Raw genomic sequence first — 22,161 nt, 5'->3', positions numbered from 1 at the left:
TTATTTCAGTTTTGAATTAATTTAACTTCGGGATTAAAGTTCGTTATTTAAAATAATAAACTAAAATAATGAATAATACGCATTAACATTTAAAATGTTTGTCTAGAACGAAATTGAAAAGAAATGAATAAAAATAAAACATGTCGAGTAATCCGAATTTAATAACGGAAAATATGTTGATAAGCTTCTTTAGCTGCTAAATTTTTAACTGACCGCAGGAAAAAGGAAGATACGCGCCGACCCTCCGAAAATTCTCTTCAGCGCGCGTAGTCGCTTCGTCGTTCTAGCGACCGTTTTCATTTACGGTTTACGACTACATACGTCAAGGTTTATTTCCACGTCATAAGACCACCGTGAAAACCGCGAAAATCAGAACGGCTGGCGACGACCGATAAGTCGGTATAATGGAGATAAATCGAAAAGTGCATCGGCTCGTGAAACGGTACGAAGTCTGGACCAACCTTCGCGTTGCCCCCCATGAAAAAGCTTCTGCGCAAGGACAAGTTGCAGCGGCTATAAAAGCCCGCAGGAAACTCGCCCGCTTTCCAGTCACGTTCAGAACAGTCTTTCAAGTGACAAAAAAAAGAAAAAGAAAAAGAAAAAAAAAGAAAAAAAAAGAAAAAAAAGAGGGAAATAATAGAAACTCGAGGGAAGCTATTTAAATTGCTTATCAAGTGCTCGTAAAGTCAACGAAGGGAGGTCCTAACCAGCTCACTTCTCGCTTTCCTTTTCTTTCGGACCAATTGTATTAAAGATTTAATAAACCATTTAATTTTTATTTTACGTTTGTGTGTTATTTCAATAAAATCATTCATCGAATCGTTGCCGGCGGATTTGCTGCGATTTAAAAGATTACTTCGCGCAGAATTTCCGTCGAAAGGAGATCGAGATTTCTAGTTTGTCTAAATTCTCTGTGCGGACGCGGCGAATCTCGGTACGTTGAATTCCTTTTTATTTTATATCGAGATCAATGGTCAAAGATGAGATTTGGCAGCCTGATGAACGGTCGTATGATCACCGTCACGGTGGTTTATCTCAGCCTCTTTCTGGATAATGTCCTGTTGACGGTAGTCGGTAATTATAATCGATTTCGAAAAAAAAAAAAAGAAAAGAGGGTCGGGGACTAGTCGCAAAATAATTCGCTGATTCGGGAATGTTGCAGTGCCGATTATCCCTGATTATCTGTGCACGCTCGACGCGAATACGACCGCGAGCGCCGAAGAGGACGAAAACGGTCGAGTGGGATTACTGTTGAGCTCAAAGGCTCTGGTCCAATTAATTTTGAATCCTGCCGTGGGCACTCTCACCGGCATTCTGGGTTACGCTCGACCATTGTTCCTGGGAAATCTCAGCCTCCTGTTGGCCGCCTCGCGTAAGTTATGCACAATGTTTTCGCCCGCGCTTTTCCGATAAATGAAACTTCATCCGCTACCGCTCGAGATTCATCTCTCGACTTCGTCAAGAAGTTTGTTTAACAAAAATAAAAGTACAACGCTAAAAGCCCGATTAAAATAACCCTTTCACTTGCTCGCAAAGAGTTTGAATTGATTTCTCGCAAAAATTTGTCATTTGTTAATTTAAATGGAAATTTCCGAGGAAGGAAAGCGTCCTTTTGTAAGCTCAAACTTGCGTTGTTGTCGCAGTGTTCGCCTTCGGACAAACGTACGAGATACTGTTCTTGGCGCGGAGTGTTCAAGGTATAGCTTCGGCGTGCATAGCAGTTTCCGGCATGTCGCTAGTCGCCTCTCAGTACTCCGAGGAAGACGAAAGATCGAAAATCATGGGGTTTGTTCTCGGCAGCATCGCCCTAGGCGTCCTCCTCGGCTACCCGATCGGCTCCGTGCTTTACGATCTCGAGGGGAAAATGGCACCATTTTTATTAGTGTCCAGTCTCATCGTCGTAGTAATTTGTAATTAATCTTTCGTTGAAAATAATATGTTTCCCCGGCGTGGAAATAACAGAGTTATTAAAACGCGCTTTTGTTTTCGCAGGTCTGCAAATTATGACGTTAGACGTCGAAACAAACACCAAGGTACTTGTATTAATTAAAATTTATTAAATTAATTAATTAAAATTGACTTTTAGTAATTGATTATATTATTTCAAATACTTAAAGAAATAGTGAATTCGTTTTTCGTGCTTTAATAGAAGCACGTAATTTTAATCTTTATTAATTTAAATTAATTTAATCCAATTGGTCAATCAATTTTTGCTACTTTACGCGTGTCAGCCAAGCGAGCAGCAGACTACTTGGCTGCACTTATTGTCTAATCCACACATTCTCATCATCTCCGGTGCGATTTGGTGCTCGACATCACCGATGGCGATACTAGAGCCTTGCTTACCGATTTGGCTACGGACTCACATAAAACCTAAGGTACGTAAAGTTCTCACTTCAAAATAGAGAAACGTCAATGATAGATTTCAGTAAACTTCACCGTTAAATCCGCTCTAATAAATAATTAATTTCAATATTAATTAGCGTCGATAAAACTAAACGCGAGAAATCAGAAGCTAAGTTTAGTCGTCTAAATAACACCTGGGGGGCTAATTATACTTTCGATTTAATAAAAAAAAAAAAATGTAATGAAGCGCCGTCGCTTTTGATTAACTTCCCTTGCAGAAATGGCAGCTGGGTACGGTATTTATACCGGACAGCGTAGGCTACTTGATCGGGACCAACTTCTTCGGCGTGATAGCGTATCGTTACGGACGCAGCAAAGTGGCGATCCTGGCTATGCTCGTGGTCGGCGTTAGCGCCATTCTAATCCCCACGGCAAGCACAATGACGCAGCTGATATTCCCACATCTGGGAATGGGTCTGGGCATCGGTGTCGCAGATGCAGCCCTAGTGCCGTTGCTGGCTAGCTTAGTGGACAGGAATGGCAACTACGGGCCCGTTTACTCGATCCAACAAGTGGCCGTCAGCTTAGCTTACTCTTTAGGTAAAGCCGACCAAAGAAGTAAAACCGGTTGTATAAATGAAACGGGAGAGAATGGATTTTCTGTGACAGTAAAAATGCTCGATAAAAAAAGAAAAACTTAAGCTCTTCGGCAAACAACTGGGGCAGTTTACTGCCGAAAATCTGGAGATGTCGCAAAAGATATTTATCGCGTAACTTCCCTTTTTTTTTTTCAAGGTCCTATCACGGGCGGCGAAATGGTCAAAGCTATTGGATTCCCGTGGGTCATGCGAGTCGTGGGCATCGTAAACATGGCGTACTGCCCGTTGATGGTATATCTCACGCTGGAACGAAGGAAGCTGCTGACGACGAAGGAGGAGAGGAAGGACTACGACACGTTTCAAACACCCACCGCGTCCTACGAACGATTTCACGACTCCGACGAGGATCTTTGACAGTAAAGATTCATTTAACAATACTGTACAACTTAATGAATTAAATATCGCGCTAGTTAGTCCTGCAAAAACTCTGTACGCCGCTACTTATTTTTATATACATTTTTATTTTTCTATTTTGAAAAATTACGCCACGTGGTCATCGCGCTTTTGAGATTTTCTAGTTGTCGTAATTTTTTTTTTTTTTGCGAGGCACTGTTACCGTTTTAGCGAACAATGTCGCAATGCTGAATGCCACTAAATCTGCTTTCGGACGCCCGGTAGTGTATAATGACATTGTGTCCCCAATTAAGTGTGCTATGCAGAACCGGATCTTCGTCGTAATTGGTAACCGAAGTGAATTATTGGCCGAGCGACATCCCCGAGGCTGTCATCCGTGGCACGACGACGTTTCTCGGCTCGGCGAGCAAGAATCCACTGAATTCTCACGAAGGCAGCATGCGGAAGGCAAGAAACGCGCGCTTCTGATAGCGAAAAATGACGGCGATTAATCGGCCGGCGTGGACCGGTGGCACCAAAGGCTTATCAATGCACTCGGTCTACAGCGAAATTTTTTTACGTTAAATTAACAGTCCCATCATCTGCTGCCAGCATTCATTCGTCACCAGCTTCCACAGATCGCTCTACGCGTACAACGCATTCGGTCGATCGCGCTTTTTGATCGGTTTACGTGCAAAATTAAATCCTGCGAGGAACTCAAGCACCGAGTTTCCAAAATGCGTCTATTTTTTTTTTTTCTAAATTTTTACAATTCTTAGAATACGAATAAAGACATATTACACTTTATTTAATTTAATTTCTGTATTTTTACCGCTTTCATTACATCACTATTGCACAACCGATAAAATATAAGCGGCAAAAATTCCGAAAAGAATTCTGGCGTCTTCGACGACACACACGCGCCAAAGTTCGAGTCGCATTGTTCCCTCGCACGGCCCCGGGCGGTCTATGATTTCGACTTGTCCGTCCCGGACGGCGCAAATATTGATCATAGGAAAATTCAAGCGCATAGATAAAGCCGGGCTATTTTCCTTCGCAGAGGTCGAAGGCGTAACGTAAACAGAACGCTCGGTGCTCGAGGAATTTGCGGAGCAAGTGGATGCGAAATAGGGCGTGACTTTGCACCCCGGGGTTTATTCGGTGAACAGCGCCGATCGTCATTAGCAAGGGTGTTAAACTAATCACGCCGCCGTCACGAGAGGAGAGCTAATTGCGAGTGCAGCCCCATGGACGACATGCGTGGACAGCTTTCTAAAAATACGCCGTCCTCCCCCCTTCCCCCCCTCTCGGGGAAAATGATTTTATGTATCAATTCAACGCCGGTGCGTTATTACAGTTTAACGCTGAATTAATAATAGAATTAACGCCGTTGATTAATCAACCGACGCACCGAGTTTTATCACGGAATTGTACCGCTCTATTTAATATTGCCCTCTCGAATCGACATTGTATATCTGTCCGCTACCCTACTCAACGTTCTGTAGAGTGCACTGATTCCATTGTAAAACCGACACAATAAATTGACTAAAATTTTCTTCCTTTTGCAGTGAATTATTTTATATGCAAACTGGAATAAATCATGCTCACGCTTAGCGTGCGCTATTTTTTAAAAGTCCCCTAATTCGCGCGCGTGATTATTATTGAGTAATCTACGGTCGACGACGTTTTATCGGTTCAAGAGACTCGATTATAAACTACGCAAAAAAGAATTATGCAACTTACCAATTTGCATGGACTTCAGCGGAGTTGTAAGGTTCTGCCGGTGACTGTAACATAAAAAGAAAATATTAATGTAGACATGTATATTAATATATTCGTTAATAAGATTAATAAAACAAAAAAAAGGTAAAAGTTTTTTTTTAAATAATTGGCAAAGCGATTATTTTATTTATCGACTCATTTAATTCCGCAGTTCCCAAGAAGCATGCGACCGTTTTTCCTTCCCCGTCATTTCGCATACGTCTTTAATTAGCTGAAGAGGTCAATTCTGTTCAATACTCCGCAGCGAGTCAATAATTAAAGCTGGTTAAATTATATCCTATAAATAGGAAATCGATATGTGTGTGGAGCCCGCGCGACTTTAATTCCGCACGAAATAAAACGTGCTGCGCAAAGTTTGTTGCATAAAAGCCCACGGCCGCGTCGTTAGCTGGCAAAGGGAGTCATGATAAAACGCAAACGACGGCAGAGAAAAAAAGTCGACGGCTGAATGGGCGAAAGAGGCTCGCGTGTATATTTCACGGAGGAACAAGATGGTCCAGTGATTTTCGACTGCGCGGCGAGACGTTGATGGCCTGGTTTGATGACGCGAAGCTTAGGAGCAACGATAACGCGATAAGGTAAATATATGAGATGCGCGAAGCAATAACGATCGCGGTAAACGGGAGACGGAGATGACGACGAAATGAGAGCTCCTTCTGTGAATTTTTTAAGCCCGCATATATCGCGGGACCATTATGAAATAATTTGCCTTTCGCGGAAAAGTTTCTTCTGCGTTTGTGTGGCTTTTTTAAAACTTAAATTTAAAATTAAAATAAAAAAAAAGTAAAAATAATAAAAATAAAATAATAAAAAGTTAAAATTTTAATTTAAAAAAATTTTTATATGTGTCAGTGTGTATTAAAATTTATGTAAATTTTGAACGCAAAATTTACGTGTTCGTATTGTCTAATTAAAAGCACTGTGTTGTATTAAAAAGCGCGATTTTCATGCGTCCTCTCGAAGTGTCTCCATTCTTAGCACGTGTCGCGCGTTTGACCTTTATGATATCTTTATTACTCTTCTCTTAAGCGAAGAAACCTTTTCATCTTTTAAACATCCGCACTAGTCGCTCGCACTGCCCCAATTCTGGCCGGTTTTTCCACCTTTATACGCCAATTCCGGCCGAATTCTTAACTATTACATGCCACGGCGAGGTAGACATCGGCAGCCGGCATGCATGAAAAATCCCGACGAAACATTATCGAGAAGGTCTGATTGAAGCCAGCCAACGCGAATTCCGATTGCTCTCGTCATCGCTAATGACTCACCCGCCCGTCAAGTCCCGATGACTCCCTCGATACTTTCTCTTCCCTTCGCCCTTCCCAACCTCCCGTTATCCCATTTTCAAATCCGTAACCCTGGCCGAAATCCAACGAAACGGGATACCGTCCGCGGCGATATCGGGGTCCTTGGCAATCTGTCCAATCGACTGTGTCGCATTTATTTTATCGTACGCCTCGCAAAGCTCGACTGCCCGATACGTGAAAATCGAAGCAGATCCCGGGATTTCAAATTACCTTAATCCCCCGCATATCTCAACATTGTCGGGGAAAAGATAGGTAAAAAGGACACAAAATGCTCTCTATATCTACCAAAACGAAAGCGAAACGTTTTTACAAAAGTGTTCAAATCTATTAAAAAAAAAAAAAAAAAAATACTCACTTTGCAAATAAAGATGAGACCTCGCGGAGGTCTCTCATAAAGAAACGCGCTACTAAACGCGCGATTTGTTCCTGCGACACGGCAAGGAGCACAATTCACTCCCATCGCGTTAATCTCCGTCAGAATTAGCGGACAAGCCTCGAGCCAGATAACGAGACGAGAAGAGAAAAAACACAAACGAAGAAACAGAACCGTGAGACAACTTGGCTAAATGACCGCGGGCGTTTCGCCTGTTATCCGCTCTAAATCGGAATGGCTAATTGCCGATTAAAGCAAATCCCCCAAAAATGAAGGTCCCCGAGATGCGTAATCTAATTTCTTAACACGTAAATACCCCAATTTATATCCGCAGGCGAAATTGCACGGGCGGAAGCCCATGAAATACTAATTACCGTTCAATCAATCTGCTGTCGAAAATAAGCAATGTGATATTTCTGTCGAACGAGGAAATAAAACTGTAAACTAAGTAGATAATAATTATATTAGTTGCAATAATAACGGTACCAAACAAGCATCACTTCAGCCGTACAATCTTCAAATATTCAAGACGACTTCGAGAAAGAACACATGTTCTCAGTATATATTAACACACAGAGAACAAAGAATTTTAAGATCGAAACGTGACACCTGAATATACAAAGCATTCCTAATTCCTAAACGTGCATGTTTTATTAATTAATTAATTAATTAATTTTTTTCTTAATAAACAGATTTCTTACGATCTATCGATAGTGCCTTGACCCACCCAATCGATAACGCTTCGGCTAAAGTTCGATAAGAGTTAAACTATACAATTATCCAGATACAATATTTAAAACGTATAAATATTTAACATCGAAAACTTTATTGATTTTCGTGAAGATTAAGCGTCTCATCTATCCTCGATTTCATGGAAAATTAATTTAAAGTTCAAGTATCAAAGTGTACCTTCTCAGAAGTTAAAGTATCGTGCTGATCTCGATTCAAATTGAAGCATAAGGGAGACGGAGGAGGGGAGAAAAGCGACGATTGAAATTTTGGAGATTTTAGAAAACTGCGCGTCACATTGTGTGCGTGGACACGAGTGTAATCCGATTTCCGCGTAATGGACGCACGTCAAAGCCGCGTGTGCGCACGTGTGCACGTTGCATAACAAACCGAGGAACGGTAGCACGAAAGCGCTCGCTAATTAGCATTGATAAGAGCTTATGCACAACACCGAGTGATTAAGCGGCACCGAGAGCGAAGAAGACGTGGCCCCTCGTTAGCCAGCGCGAGTCTTGTTTGCGAGAGAACATACCGCTTACCCTATTATGATACTCGAAATGAATTAAAATCACAAAGGAAAGGCCATTTCGCGAAATTATTTCAAACGCCGGAGTCGCGGCGGCAGCTTACAAATTAGAAATCCGCTGCTTGATATTTATCCGCGCGAGAGCGATAAAATTGACGCCCTTCGCGTGTAAAAAAGAAGAATCACCGGCAGGATCGTTCCTCATTATGTTAGAGAACGATGGATTAAACCCTTAAGCGCTGTCAGCCTCCCTCTTCCCCATTCGCTCTTGTCTCCACTCCTCTTTCTGCTTTCACGCAGTTGATATCTCAATTATATCGAATATCAAAGGCCACACACGTGGGGAAAAAGTAATCTCATTTATTTCGACACCCGGATAACGATAGACACGTCGCGCGGCGGCTTTCCCTTTATAATGTCGCGCGAAGCTAAAGAGCTCGCGAGGATCTCGCGAGCGAAGGGCCTGAAGGGCTGGAAAGTTCGGCGTCGTGGCGTCGCGGTTGAAGGGTTGGAAATTCGGCGTCGTGGCGGCGCGATCGGAGGGTCGAAAATTCGGCGTCGCGGCGCCGCGCGCCCGTGCGACGGCCTCGCGCTGATAACGACGCCGATAGTTAAATCTCTCGAAACGCATTAGGCACAGGTGTTCGATTAATGGTGCCGCTGAGCTCGTTAGCCGCCGCAAAACGCGTGCGAAGGAATAGGGCGCGACGAGCGGGGGTCGATCGATCGAGCGCGGCATCGTCATCGGATATCGACGCCGGCCGGCGCTCGTGAAATTTCGATGCCGAAAATCTCGCGGACAGGGGATGCTGTCTGTTCGCCTGCCTGCCTGCCTGCCTGCCTGCCTGCCCATCTACCCGCCTGCCTGCCTGCGGTCCGGGACACTCTCTCTCCGCCGGCCGCTATCGATCTTCCCCGGAGCACGGCGAGAGGCGCGCGCGAGAGAGAGAAGACGTCTCCTCGGCATCCCTGCCGCACGTGCGCACCCACGTATACGTGCAGAGAGCACGTACACCAGCACGCCGCCTCACACGGCGGCCCCTTTGCCCACACCATCCCGGACGATAAGCATCCGTGTAAGCCCGCGCACACGCGCACACCGAGCGCGGCTACCTTACGAAGATGATAAGCGCCCGCGAGTCTCGCCGCGCACACAGGCGCGAGGTACCGATGCCCGCGGAATAGTTCTCGCGAGAGAACGATGCTTATCGTGCGCCAGTCGAACTCGTACGTACCGAAGAGAGGCGGGCGGCCTTTCGGAAAAGTGCGTTTTAGATAGCGGCACCCTGAGACGATAGCCGCGCGTACGAGACACGCGCGGAGCGGAGGAGCCAGCCGTGGGAGGCTCGGAGACGCGTAACCAGCCGAGCTCCGCTCCGCGCCGCTCTCCTCGAGCGCCCGCCTGACCCGAGGGGGAGACTTCAGTAAGCTCGGAGCTTTCGGCCGGTTCGTAGCGTCAGCGTCGTTATCAGCCGCCGCGTCCCGGCGCGTAAACGCGCCCGTGCTACGCGATCACCGGTCCAGCGATCGTCCCGGGCACGCGAGATTCCCCCCCGTCGATCCCCGAGACCGGAACGAAAACCGGGGCACCGCGTGCGAGCGAAAGCCGCGAAAAGCGAGCTGGCCACGAGATATGACACTGGCGGGACCGAGTGATTCTTCGGAGGATAGCGCCGCGGAGATGAGTGACAAGCTACCGGATCAGCTTCATCTAAAACCAGATCGCTGCTACTAAACGCACGCCGATTGGCAAGGTTCAGCGGCACCGTCCCTTTAGCACGACGATCATGCCGGCGAAAGGATGAGGACGAGAAAGAGGAGCTCGCGAGGACGTGCCGGTCGATGCGGCTTCGAGATCGCGTGTCCGTAGGTTGCGCGCTGATCTTGCCCGCGTGAGGCTGAAGAACTTGCCAATAACTAGCTCGCGAGAGGAGCCCGAACTTCTTCCAGGCGACGACGCGAGGAACGATCGAAACCGCGTACGAAGAAGGCGATGATCTCGCCTTCGGAGGAGGCTGAAGATCTCGCCATCTAAAGCTCACGTTGTTTGCGACGGGTCCGTCGCTAAATAGCACCCATCAACACGCGTTCTCCACATAAATCAACACACAAAAAACAAAAAAAAAAGGAATCTATGAACCAGGAGAATAGTTGAAGAAGGAAACCTCGGGGAAGTCGTGGTTGAGTTCAACTTCGACGGAGGCGAAGCTCAAGCTACTTCCAGCCTCGAGGCGGAAAAGGCCAAGTGATGCGGCGGCCTGGCAGATGATAACGACGGATATATCGAACGGCGACGAACTTGAACGTGAAAGAAAAAAAAAAACAAAAAAAACAAAAGAAAAAAAAGGAAAAAAAAACAAATACGCGAGATGCGTCTGCGTGATCGCGCAACGGCCGCGCTTTTCGACGAGCAATCGGTACCGTCCGGCCGATCGCGGCTGAGTCCTCGCGGCGCGTCTTCGGGGTGATCAGCGAGAACCCGGTGGATCGAGCTTATCCTTGTCATGCCCGAATCGAAGACGAGATATCGGCGCGACGGTAGGTAGGGGGTGACGCGGCGTTTATTTTTTTTTTTTCCGCGCGGAAGTCGCGGGTGAAACGAAAGGGAGAATGCGATTACGGCGCGCGACGGAGACGACGTCGGGGAACGTTGCGATCGGTTGAAATGACGCGCGTTCGACGTGGTCGTCCACGAAGGACTCGATTGTGCGCGAAGCCGTGCGTTCACGTGCCGCAGGAAATCGCGAATGACATTTCGCTGGAGTGATGGCTATTTCGGGCCGGACACGCGGCTACGCTACACTTACGGGACATTCCTCGCGAATGGTTCGCTGCAGGTGAGCAATGCAGGTGGCTATGTTTACGGCGGGTTTATGTAGATATATATATATATACGCCGTGGCATATACCCGAGCACGTCTTCGTGCATCCAGCTATTATAAGCGCCAGCACTCGTGCGCCGAGAAAACGGCACAGCCGAGAGGATCTTTAGCCTCGCGAGCTCTCGACTTTTAGATCCCTTACGTAGGTAATTAATTATAGGCCCCGTCTTCGATAATTATAAGTCGCGAATTCTATAATTACGTAATGCGAAAGATACAGGTATCCTCGCGTCTTTCGGAAAAAAAAAAACCTGAGCGAAAGAGTAATTACATCGAGATCTCCTTCGAAATCTCTCTAAATACGATCGTAATTTGTATTAACGAGCTCGAATAAATCAAAAGTAGGAGTAAATATTACGACGAAGCTTTATGACACGCAAGAATTAAAGGAGAAAAAAAAAAGAAAAAAGATGCAGCATAGCTTTATTAACCTTCGCAAACTTTCTTACTCTCGGCAACGTCGTCGCGGTCTGTGAATTATATTAAAAGACTTTTACGGGGTTATATATAAATTTAAAAAATGCAAATGAATGCGATAGAAAATGCACGGATCTGAAAGGCCACGTTAAAAAGCGCAGTAAGCTGATACTTTCGCTCGAATGTTTTCAGGCATAATAATTTTCCGCGAATAAAAAAAAAAAAAACTATAAATAAATTTACTTGCGGTCGAAATTACATGCGCCACGATGCCCCGGCGGTAAAAATAATCCACCCCGCGATTTCAGTACAACGGAGAATTTGCAAAAGCTGATCGCCGAGCCCGCGTCCGCTCGCGTCGCTTCAATAATCATGACGTTCCAATTATCCGCGGTCTCTATTCCAATTTAGCGGATAAAATGTCAGAGTTATAAGAACGAAGGAGGAGGAGGAGGAGGGGGGGAAAGCGCGCGCGGGGATAATCATCGACAGGAAACGTATTAACAAGGGACTTAATGCGAAGCGGGTTATTCTCGTTGAGAATTGCAGACGCCGGCGGCGGCCGGGCGGCCTTCTTCATGAATATTGAATTGCGTAATTTCATAATTCAGTGATTAGACGTGGATTTCCCCGGTGGGTCGTTGCCTTCGACCCTTCGACGAGGAGAGGGAACGAAAGGGCGGCAGGGGGAGGGAGGGAGGGAGGCCCCCGCGCGAAAAGAACTAGCTGAAGAGGAAACGTAGGCATACGCGAGTTACGCGGGCCACTCATATCGGCGGAATATAAAATTCATGGGCTTCGCTGCCGAGCCTTGACATTCGCAGATAACCGCCCCGGGCATCTAGATCGGATGATAAAATTTTAAAGCGCGCCCGTAAGTCACACGAGATCCTCCCCGATTATTCCGAGAATGACGGCCGAGAAAGTCGTAAATTACGTCAGCACGAGTCGCGTTTGCGGAGAGGCGGCGGAATAAAAAGTTGTACATATTGCAGGTGTACGTATTTACAGGTGGTGGAGTCGATACGAATTATTGAAGAGCGCTTATTTATAAATAAGGCGGCGCCGCAACAACAATTCCGTCGGGCTTCTATCGACGTGTCCGACGGAACGAGAGATTAAACGAGCCCGCTCGTTTAATTAATTTATTCAAGTTTAATTAGCGTTTCCTTGATGAATTATTTTTGCGAGCTGGCGAGACGTAAGCCGATGGCCAATAGTTTGGCAATCGCCGATAGAGCGTAAGGATAAATTGACGAGAGCAAGGCATTTTCGCGTCACGAAGAACCCGTAAAATGTTTTTCAGATTCGTATTTTCGGGCCTTACGAAGACGTGCGTAAACACCGGGAAGCGAAAAACCGACGGAATATGAAGCCCTCCTCTTATTCGCATGGCTTTCGTCGCATAACTGAACACTTCTATTGCGCTCGATGCACGTTACATTAAGCTCAAGGTGATATGGAAGCAGAAGACGAAGTGGATGATGAGTTGTCGGAGGCCGTCGACACGGAAGTAATTAAACAGTTTGCATTAATGCTTTTGTCGTTATAACCGTACGGTTGCGATATATTGCGATAGTTAAGCAAATCAAAGACATTTCACGACCTGGATATTAATCATTTTAAAGTTATTCAAAATTAACGTAAAAAGAAAATAAGAAATTTTAGTACCGTAAGTTTTTATATATATTAAAGTAATCTAGTGATTTAAATTAATATCGCGCATTTATCCACGATTGTTCTTTACGTTTTAGCAAACTTCTAAAAAGAATAAAAAAATAAAAAGAAAAAATTCTAATTCGCAGTGTATTCTAAAAATTACGCCCACAGAAACGATAATAATTATTCAGACAATTTGAGAAAATGTAATATTATTGACATGACATACGTTTCAAAGATTGTTCTTTTGGCAAAGTGTATTCGGTTTACCGAGACTTATTTTTCTTTTCGCTCTCACAATTTGTTTTCCTTTCCTCCACTCAAAGCGACGTAGTATCGGAGATAGTGAAAACGACGGAGTTCTGTCGAAACGAAATACGATCCCTTTGACTTGCGATACTTTTCGCAGGCGAATCACAACAACAACCTCGAGAACTTCGAAACGATGAAGATCTCCGCGAAGCCGGTGTCCGAGATGACACCGGAGAAGGACGACTGTCCCTTAGTACGCTCGTCCAATCTCGAGCAATCGGAAATTGTCGGTTCCGCCGACGACAGTCCCGAAAAATTGAAAACGTCCTCGCGACCAGAATCAAAAGTACACCTAAGTACAAGCACAAAGACTGACGTGAAAGAGATCGAGATCGCTAGGCTCTGCAGAGGCAAGAGAGTCAGCTGCCAGGACATTATACACGAATACGACGAGGACGACAGCCTCACTATGGACAGAGTCGGCAGGTATTTGAACATTCAATTAATATTCTCGAATAATGACGAGCATTTGTAGAATCCGATAATCTATTTTTTTATTACGTAGATATCTAGAGGCTCATCCTACCCTTGCCGAAACGTGGTTGCGGGAGAAAGCGAGTCTCCAGCTTCGGCAGAGATTACAAAACACGTGTGTGGTACAAACGATAGCTCCGAGCGCGCCGGGCGTGCACCAGGAAGAGAACCTGCTCAACCGAAGCAAGCGCAACAGCGTCACGTCCGATCTCTTCCAGACCTGGCTGGCCTCGAGTTCGCCCGCGAAGCGCAGCAGGAGCCCTAACAGGTAATAACGATGACGAAGCAGCCCCGCGACGTACCTCAACGTAGTCAAAACGCAACCGCGATTAAATCTCAATTGATCGATTAATATTAATTAATCTAAAACGAATTAATTAATCTAAAACGAACTTATTAAATGTCAAGCCGAACTTGCTTCGTATTTTGCTAGCACGAGTACTAAATCTTTCAGAACTTATAGCACGCTGATGGATCGTCGCGAAGAGCTCGGTAGACTTGACGAGAGCGACCTGTTTATGGAGCTGATACGGGACGTGGCGAACGAGTTGGACATCAACGTCCTCTGCCACAAGATCCTGGTGAACGTTGGCCTACTCACCCACGCCGATCGCGGCAGCTTGTTCTTGGCGAAGGGACCCTTGGAAGATCGATACCTGGTGGCAAAGCTATTCGACGTCACGCAGGAAACCGAGCTGGAGGAAGCCGTTCAGCGGGCTAAAAACGAGGAAATCAGAATACCGTTCGGAGTCGGTATCGCCGGTTACGTGGCGCAAACTAAAGAAATCATCAATATCAAGGACGCCTATAAGGTTTCGGCTTATGTTTCTCAAAAATTAAATCGATATGATTAACTGAAACTTCCATTCGATCTCGCAGTAACGTCGCAACGACAAAGAAATTATTACAACTCTCTATAACTAACTGTAATTAATCGTCGAGAAAATAATGATAATTATTTCCGTATTTAACGTTTAGGATCCGAGATTCAACAGCGCCATCGACATGCGGACCGGATACAAGACGACTCTGATCCTGTCGATGCCGATTTGCAATTACGAGGGCGACGTCATCGGGGTCGCCCAGATAATCAACAAGACGAACGGCAGCAACGAGTTCACGGACAGAGACGTCGAGGTGTTTCAGAGGTACGGGAAAATTGCGCAGGGTGCGTTCCGAAAATTTATAGCCCGACGTAATTGCGCGTAATGGTTGGGTGACGCTTGCCCGGGCGTTAGGGTGTACTTACATTAATTGATTGCATAATGGCGCAAGGCCGGTTACAAGACTGCGTGATTGCCGTGTTACGCGCAATTATAATCGGCGCCGCGCGCGATCGATGGGTTTATTAATACGATCGCGCGTCTAATTTTACGACGGCATCGATTATCGCAGATACCTCACATTCTGCGGCATCGGGATACAGAACGCGCAGCTGTTCGAGCTGTCCGTGCAAGAATACCGGCGCAATCAGATACTCCTCAATCTCGCGCGGAACATATTCGAGGAGCAGAACAACCTCGAATGCCTCGTCACAAAGATCATGACCGAGGCGAAGGAACTGCTCAAGTGCGAGAGATGCGCCGTTTACCTGCTGGACCTGGACTGCGGCGAGGCAGTGAGTGTATCTTCCATATCGCGAGACCTTTAACTTTTGTATGATTTATTATCAACGCAAATACTTGAACTTCGCGTAATAAAGTCGCGGAAAATGTAGAAAATATTTTCGAAGAATTTATAATATTACCTGCGAGACGAACTGATGGTTTACCGAAATTAATTAATTAATTGAAAATTAGACCCGTTAACTAATTAGCCCGAGTGACGTTTTAATGACACGACACGAAACGCCGGATCTCGTTCTAGGGGCATCTCGAGAAAATCGTCGAGCGGCCCGGGAAGTCGGTGCAAGAGAGCAGGCAGCCGTTGTCGAGGAGAGAGGTGAGTGACACCGCAACGTGTTACTCGAAATTGTATATCTGATGATCTTTTTCTCTTTCCTGGCGGCTCAGAGCAATAACATCGACATGGAGGACATTATTCAACAGCACGTAAGTGGCCCCGGTTTCATAAACCGAATATACGTAAATGTACGAAAGCATGCGATTTTTCAGCTACTCGACGAAGCGAACGTGCATTTCTTTACTGTAAAATTTCTGTAAATACTAATCGACGCATTGAAACTCTACGAAATTTTTCTAGCTAGCCCCTTTGCTCTACGATTTTCAAACGATACTCAAACTCGTCTGCGTCTTTCAGGCGGCGAACGAAGGCAGCAAGTTCACCATGGTGTTCGAAATGGAAAACGAAACGCAGGAGGCACGGGTCTACCGACCAAGCAACAATAATCTGTCGAGTTCCCTGGGTCAAATTGCGAGGTACGTCGCCGCGACGGGTCAAATTCTCAACATCGGCGACGTGGCCACGTGGCTAAAAAAAGGTGTGATGGAGAGCGGTAGGGAGCCCATCAGAAGTATCCTGTGCATGCCGATCGTCAACGGGCAAAGAACCGTCATCGGAGTTGCTCAATTGATCAACAAGGTTCGAACCGATAAAATCTCATTTTCAATTTTTTAATCGTAATCCGCAGTAATCCGCAAGAATGCTGCATTATTTATTGCTAATCTGTTATTGATACGTCGCATTTGCATTTAGATATACCTTGCATTCAGTCGCTAATAATCCGTTAATAATCCGCATGTGTGTAGAATATACCATGCGACTTTTACGCTATTGATTTTTTTAACTATACGTTGCTTGAGAATAGATTGTGTGCCAAGCAATGCTACTGTGTTGTAATAAAATTTATCGCGTAACAATAAAAAAAGATAATCTAACCTGCGTCGTAATAAAAAAAAAAAAATATATATATATATATATATTCCTGTAACTATATAAAATAAAATAATTTTTTCTCTATAATCGCGGCACGAAATTATTAAGATCACGTTTGTTAATTGCAAAACGAATTTCTTACAGGACAATGGCACATCTTTTACCGACTCGGACGTGTCGATATTCGAGGCGTTCGCTATTTTCTGCGGCCTCGGCATTCACAACACGCAGATGTACGAATCTGCGTGCAAACTGATGGCGAAGCAGAAAGTGGCCCTCGAATGCCTGAGCTATCACGCGACCGCCAACAACGAGGATGCCTTGCGGCTCGTCTCCGACCACATACCGTCTGCGGAAACGTACAATCTTTACAGCTTCACGTTCATCGACTTCGATCTCACCGATGACGACACGTGCCGCGCTACCATCCGGATGTTCAAGCAGTGCGACCTCATACAGAAATTCCACATACCGTACGACGTCTTATGCAGATGGATCCTCAGCGTGAAGAAGAACTACAGGTGGACATTACGATATTTTTTATTAATTTTACTCCACGACGAATCTAACAATATTAAACTCGCGATTTAATTGCTCCTCCCAGACCAGTCAAGTACCACAACTGGCGACATGCGCTGAACGTCGCGCAAACGATGTTCGCGATGCTGAAGACCGGCAAGATGGAACAGTTCATGACCGATCTGGAGATCCTCGGGCTCTTAGTAGCCTGCCTCTGTCACGATCTGGACCACCGCGGCACCAACAACGCGTTCCAGACCAAGACGGAATCGCCGCTGGCGATACTTTACTCGACCAGCACGATGGAACATCATCACTTCGATCAATGCGTCATGATATTGAATTCCGACAGCAACAACATTTTCCAGAACCTATCGATGGAGGACTACAGGCGCGTGATGAAGGTTGTGGAGAGCGCGATTCTGTCGACCGACTTGGCAATGTATTTCAAGAAAAGAAACCGCTTCATGGAGGTAATCGACGAGGGCGAGTTCGACTGGCAAAGCGAGGAAAAAAAAGAATGTAATTCTTCGATAATTTTTCATAACGCCGAGCTCGAACTACGGAACGAGTAATTAATTTTGTTTTTCTCTTTTTTTTTTCGCAGTGCTATGCGGTATGATGATGACAGCGTGCGACGTAAGCGCGATAGCGAAGCCCTGGGACGTGCAGCATCGCGTTGCGAAGCTGGTAGCCGACGAGTTCTTCGACCAAGGCGACCTGGAACGTCTTCAGCTGAACCAACAGCCAGTGGCGATGATGGATCGCGAGAGGCGGGACGAACTGCCGCAGATGCAGGTCGGCTTCATCGACGTGATCTGCCTGCCGCTCTACAAGGTCCTCTCGGAAACCTTCCCGTGGATAATGCCTCTCTACGAGGGCACTACGGAGAACCGAAAGCACTGGCAAGACTTGGCGGAGAAAGTCGAAATGGGACTGACGTGGATCGATCGCGACACGATCGAAGAACCGGTGGAAGAATTCGTTTCTTACGAGCCTAAAGACATCGAGTTTACGGTCACGACCCTCAACTGCGCCCACGCCGACAAGAAGGAACAAATGCCGGACAGATCGTCGCTTGGTAGATTCGCCTCGCTAAGGAAAGGCGGGCGCACGCTGGGCAAGGGGATGCGGCATCGCATCAGCAGGTCTCTCTACGCTAGAAGCAGCTCGGAGGACGCAGGCAAGTCGAAGGCATTGCTGCCGGAGAGAAAGAATCGCAACAAGCTCTGCCTGCTCATTTGACGGCTAACTTCGACAACGCTCGAGAGCATCCCCGAGTGATGGCCAACGAACGACTATACTTGGCAACGATATGAAACACGTTACAGCTCGCAGGCCGTGGAAGATGGAATCTTTAACGTTGAAATTGCCTGGCGGCTGAAGTTTGACGGATTCTGTCGTCGAAAGGAAAGCTTTAGGGAAAACCTAGAAATCACTCCTAGAAGAATAACTAAATCAGATTACTTTCGAAGGATAAAATCATACCAAACGGATCGTCTCAAGGAAGCCCTACCGCGGCTGCTTTTAATTGCAGCGAAACACTTACGGGATACGGAATCTTTTAGAAGAATTCTTAAAAGAGAGAAATATTTATTGACACTTGCAAAAAAATTAATTACACATGATCTTTTAATCGAGATCGCATTTTATCAGATTTAAGATTAACCGAAATAAGAAAAAAAGACAGAAAAGAGTAAGCAATGCAAGGTAACGATAAATTTAGCAATTTTGTGTAAGCTAAATATTTGTTTCAGAAAACGCATTTAATTATAGATCTGAGAAAACTGACAATATCGACAGCAAAAAGAAATGACGTTCGAGTAAGAGTAATTGCCAATGCGAAAGAACGAAAGAAAACGGACATGTGATAATTTACATTTCAAGAAGCTGAATTAATTATCGAAAAGTTCGTTATAATACACTCGTCACTGCTCATTTTATTTCAAGCAAAGGAAAATAAATGGAAATAAGAGTTTCGATATTGTTCAATTAAATTAGACACGAATTCGAATCAAAGTACTCAAGATTTGGCGTCGTGTAACACTTAGTGCGAGCGAGAAGATTGTAGAACCAGACAAACGAATATTTACGTAACTTTTGGAAAATATTATCGGAAAGGAAAATACGCTCAAAAAAAAAAGAAAAGAGTTACAGATGATTCCGGCGCATTTTCCGCTCTCTTCATTGCCAGACGTAGAAAACGACGAATCAAAATACCGAAGTAATTAACGAGACGGTGGATTTTCGTAGGACAAAGACGATGAATCACGCAGCCCCGAAGAGAGGAACAGGATATGATCGAATAATAAAAAAAAAAAAAAAAAAAAAAAAAGAGAAAAAAACGGGAGTAGGTGATCTCACGAGGCGTATATCGCGCGAGGGCATTCGTCGGATCCCGAGAAGACTGTTGCTCGTAGATTTAAAGTGATAGCGCGTAGAACAACGGTATAACGTAAATTAACAACATATGCTTAGTCAGTGGCTAGGTAACTAGAGAACTCGACGACTGGTCGTCGCGTCTCGCGACGACCCTGCTCACAATCGCAATCCCGTAGAACGTGAAGAAGCGTGCTGTGTTACGTGTGAATGTGTCGGGCAGACGACGATGAATTAATTCTGACAATCTTTTTGTATCACATCACGACGATGTTCTAGGCTATACAGTTCGGCGTGCAGAGGGGACCGACGACGACGAAGCTTTGCTGAATCGAAGACGTGCAAACCGGAGACTCGCGCGGACACGCCGCCGCGCCGCGGATGCGGAAACGACACGTGGCTTAATTGTTTTCTCGTCTCAGACTTTTTCCCCTCAAGAGCGATCTCCGCGACACCGAGGAAAGGAAGGGACGCGCGGCCTGCGACCGAGGCTAGAAGAAGCGCTGCTCCTCAAGTCGGTTTCTTCATTTTTAAATAGTTAAATCTTTCCGAAAATTTTTCATAAAGTGACTACATAAGTTCACAATATATTTCATAGGTTCTATGGGCATAGAACTGTAAGTAGATACTTGAAGAATGTTTTATTCCTAACGATGTAAAATTTTGAATTCCGCGAGGCGAAGCGGTGCACACGTTAAGCAAATGAATTTATTGCGTTTTGAGATTGTAAATAAAAACGTTTCAGCGAGTTTAAATTTTGTAAACGAATACTTTCGAGACGGGGCGCATTTCTGCAACTTCACGCGGCAGAAGTTATTCCCGTACGAAGTGAGATTTTACTTTCGAGGGGCGCAACGCTAAACTCGTAGAGTCGCTGACACAATCGCGTAGATTTAGGAGTGTTTATCCTTCGATCTCGTTACAAAGTGTGCAAAGTTACATGTATGCAAAGTGAGCGGATGGCGAGCGATGGTCCTCTCACGTCACATCGAAGTCTCGCAAGTGGAGGCAACGATATGTAAAAGGCCGGCTGTTCTAGCTTTACGACAAATGTATCTCAGACAAACGTATGTCCATCTTTATCCATTTAAAAAGAAAGATAAAGACAGATATATGCTCGTTCCACAGATAAATTTGCCAGAAAGCTGGAGCAACTTGTCTTAAATCGTGCACGCAACGCTCGTAATCTACGAATACAGGCATGGATCGCGAGTCCACCGATTATTTCCGCAGCTCGAGTTTTGCCGGATCACCGAGCACATTCGGGAGATCGGCGAGCCACACGTTAACTACATTACTCGCAGCAAAACCCACCTACGTTCCGCGATCACTCCGGATCTGAGCAGACACCGACTTTTGAGCGGATCTCAAGACCCGCTGTGATCTAGCATCTTCCTTTTTTTTTTTTCACGCCCGATCAAATCGCGAAATCCGACCTCGTGGTAAGTCAATCGCGTCGGAGAGCGCTCTTATTATTTCCGCGAAGCTTTTCCCAAACGCCGTTACGTTTTCCGAGTGTGAGTCTGAGAGAGTTAAGCAACACGAGAGTGAGACTGGTTTCTAGTCTTTTGATATAGCTGCGAATCAATTATGCCTATCAGAAATTGTTGCACATGGTTAAATAAAATCTGGATGTGCTCAAACAGATGAACGTGCCGAATTTATTTCAAGCACCCTGATTACGATCTTCTCTCATATAGATCTCTCATTCACATCAGTATCGTTGAAAAGTCATTACGCGGTCTTTTAATTATGTACGGTTTAAGATTCTTAATAAAATTAAAATCAAGCGTTTGAATTTAATTTTATTCTTCGATACGAATTAAAAAAGTTTTACTTTAGCGAAAGAATTACGAAACACTCAAAAATGCTTGCTAATTATAATAATAATTGAGCTATTTATAATAATTTAAAGTAAAATAAATACTACTTTAAAATAAAATCAAATAGGTTTAATTGTGCTACTTCTTAATACTGATTAGGCATCTCGCTTCCTCTTTATCTAAAGACAATTATATAATTAAAAAATATGTACCTGGCAACGATCCTGCAGCTTCCGCGCCTTCGTTGTAGCCGCATCCTGGATGAGAGAATATAATCAAGCCAAAATCCCGACTCGGATCTTCAAAAGCAGACGCTGATGATGAAGTCGCACAATCTATTTTAGAAAAAAAAATGTAGAGAATTAATTATTCACGCTTCTCAATGTTGATTAATCTTCACGTTTCTTATGATTCATAAAAATTAAATGATTACTTACACACTTATATTCACCGTCAGGAATGGTGTCCGTGGTGTTGCGACGGCGGCTAGCGTACGTGATGGCGTGGTGTGCGTCGAATCTCACACGAAGCACGCGCGTAGATATGTTGCGGAGCACCGGTCACAGAGGACTGAGGGAGAACGCGGCCTACTACACCTCCCCGCACTCGGCGGCCGAGAGAGGGGGAAGTCACGTACGCCAGCTGCTGTATCTCCCTCTCGCCGCTCGTCGCAGCAAATGCCATATCTGCCTTACAATGATGTACTTAGCAACAATCCTCCAGACTCCGCGTCTTCGTTGTAGCCGCGTCCTGACTGAGAAAGTAAACTCGAGCCAAAGTTCCGATATGATCTTCCAAAACCAGAT

The 22,161-nt window shown here is 45.3% G+C and overlaps 2 protein-coding genes and 1 long non-coding RNA gene across 6 annotated transcripts in view; 2 read left to right on the top strand and 1 right to left on the bottom strand.

Annotated features, from left to right (window-relative positions):
• LOC139106482 (uncharacterized) overlaps positions 1-22,161 on the bottom strand; it is a 23,322-nt gene extending 1,161 nt beyond the window's left edge. Inside the window, exons 1-3 of the long non-coding RNA XR_011546364.1 lie at positions 21,793-22,161; positions 21,568-21,690; positions 5,082-5,125 (exon numbers count right to left, since the gene is read on the bottom strand). This is a non-coding gene — a long non-coding RNA (uncharacterized lncRNA). The remainder of the gene's footprint in view (positions 1-5,081; positions 5,126-21,567; positions 21,691-21,792) is intronic.
• Positions 115-5,108, top strand: LOC139106473 (synaptic vesicular amine transporter). Its single transcript, XM_070663291.1, has 8 exons — positions 115-1,074; positions 1,163-1,372; positions 1,644-1,910; positions 1,993-2,033; positions 2,232-2,378; positions 2,625-2,946; positions 3,142-3,361; positions 4,399-5,108. Exons 1-7 carry the CDS (start codon positions 981-983, stop codon positions 3,357-3,359), a joined length of 1,299 nt encoding a protein of 432 aa, XP_070519392.1. The 5' UTR covers positions 115-980; the 3' UTR covers positions 3,360-3,361; positions 4,399-5,108.
• Pde6 (phosphodiesterase 6) lies at positions 9,458-21,179 on the top strand. Of its 4 annotated transcripts, none has more exons than XM_070663269.1 (13): positions 9,460-10,892; positions 12,661-12,867; positions 13,423-13,751; positions 13,831-14,067; positions 14,263-14,611; positions 14,778-14,947; positions 15,195-15,417; positions 15,666-15,740; positions 15,812-15,850; positions 16,059-16,340; positions 16,779-17,155; positions 17,239-17,675; positions 17,761-21,179. In XM_070663269.1, exons 2-13 carry the CDS (start codon positions 12,814-12,816, stop codon positions 18,396-18,398), a joined length of 3,210 nt encoding a protein of 1,069 aa, XP_070519370.1. In that variant the 5' UTR covers positions 9,460-10,892; positions 12,661-12,813; the 3' UTR covers positions 18,399-21,179. The 4 variants fall into 4 exon arrangements, with proteins under 4 accessions (XP_070519368.1, XP_070519367.1, XP_070519370.1 ...); XM_070663268.1 differs by having other exon boundaries at positions 14,254-14,611; XM_070663267.1 differs by lacking the exon at positions 12,661-12,867 and having other exon boundaries at positions 9,458-10,892.

This window comes from Cardiocondyla obscurior, linkage group LG11 (assembly GCF_019399895.1).
Source record: "Cardiocondyla obscurior isolate alpha-2009 linkage group LG11, Cobs3.1, whole genome shotgun sequence".
In the NCBI taxonomy this organism is placed as follows: domain Eukaryota; kingdom Metazoa; phylum Arthropoda; class Insecta; order Hymenoptera; family Formicidae; genus Cardiocondyla; species Cardiocondyla obscurior.
The sequence above is the reverse complement of the archived record's forward strand: the minus strand, read 5'-3'. Positions and strand labels throughout refer to the sequence as shown.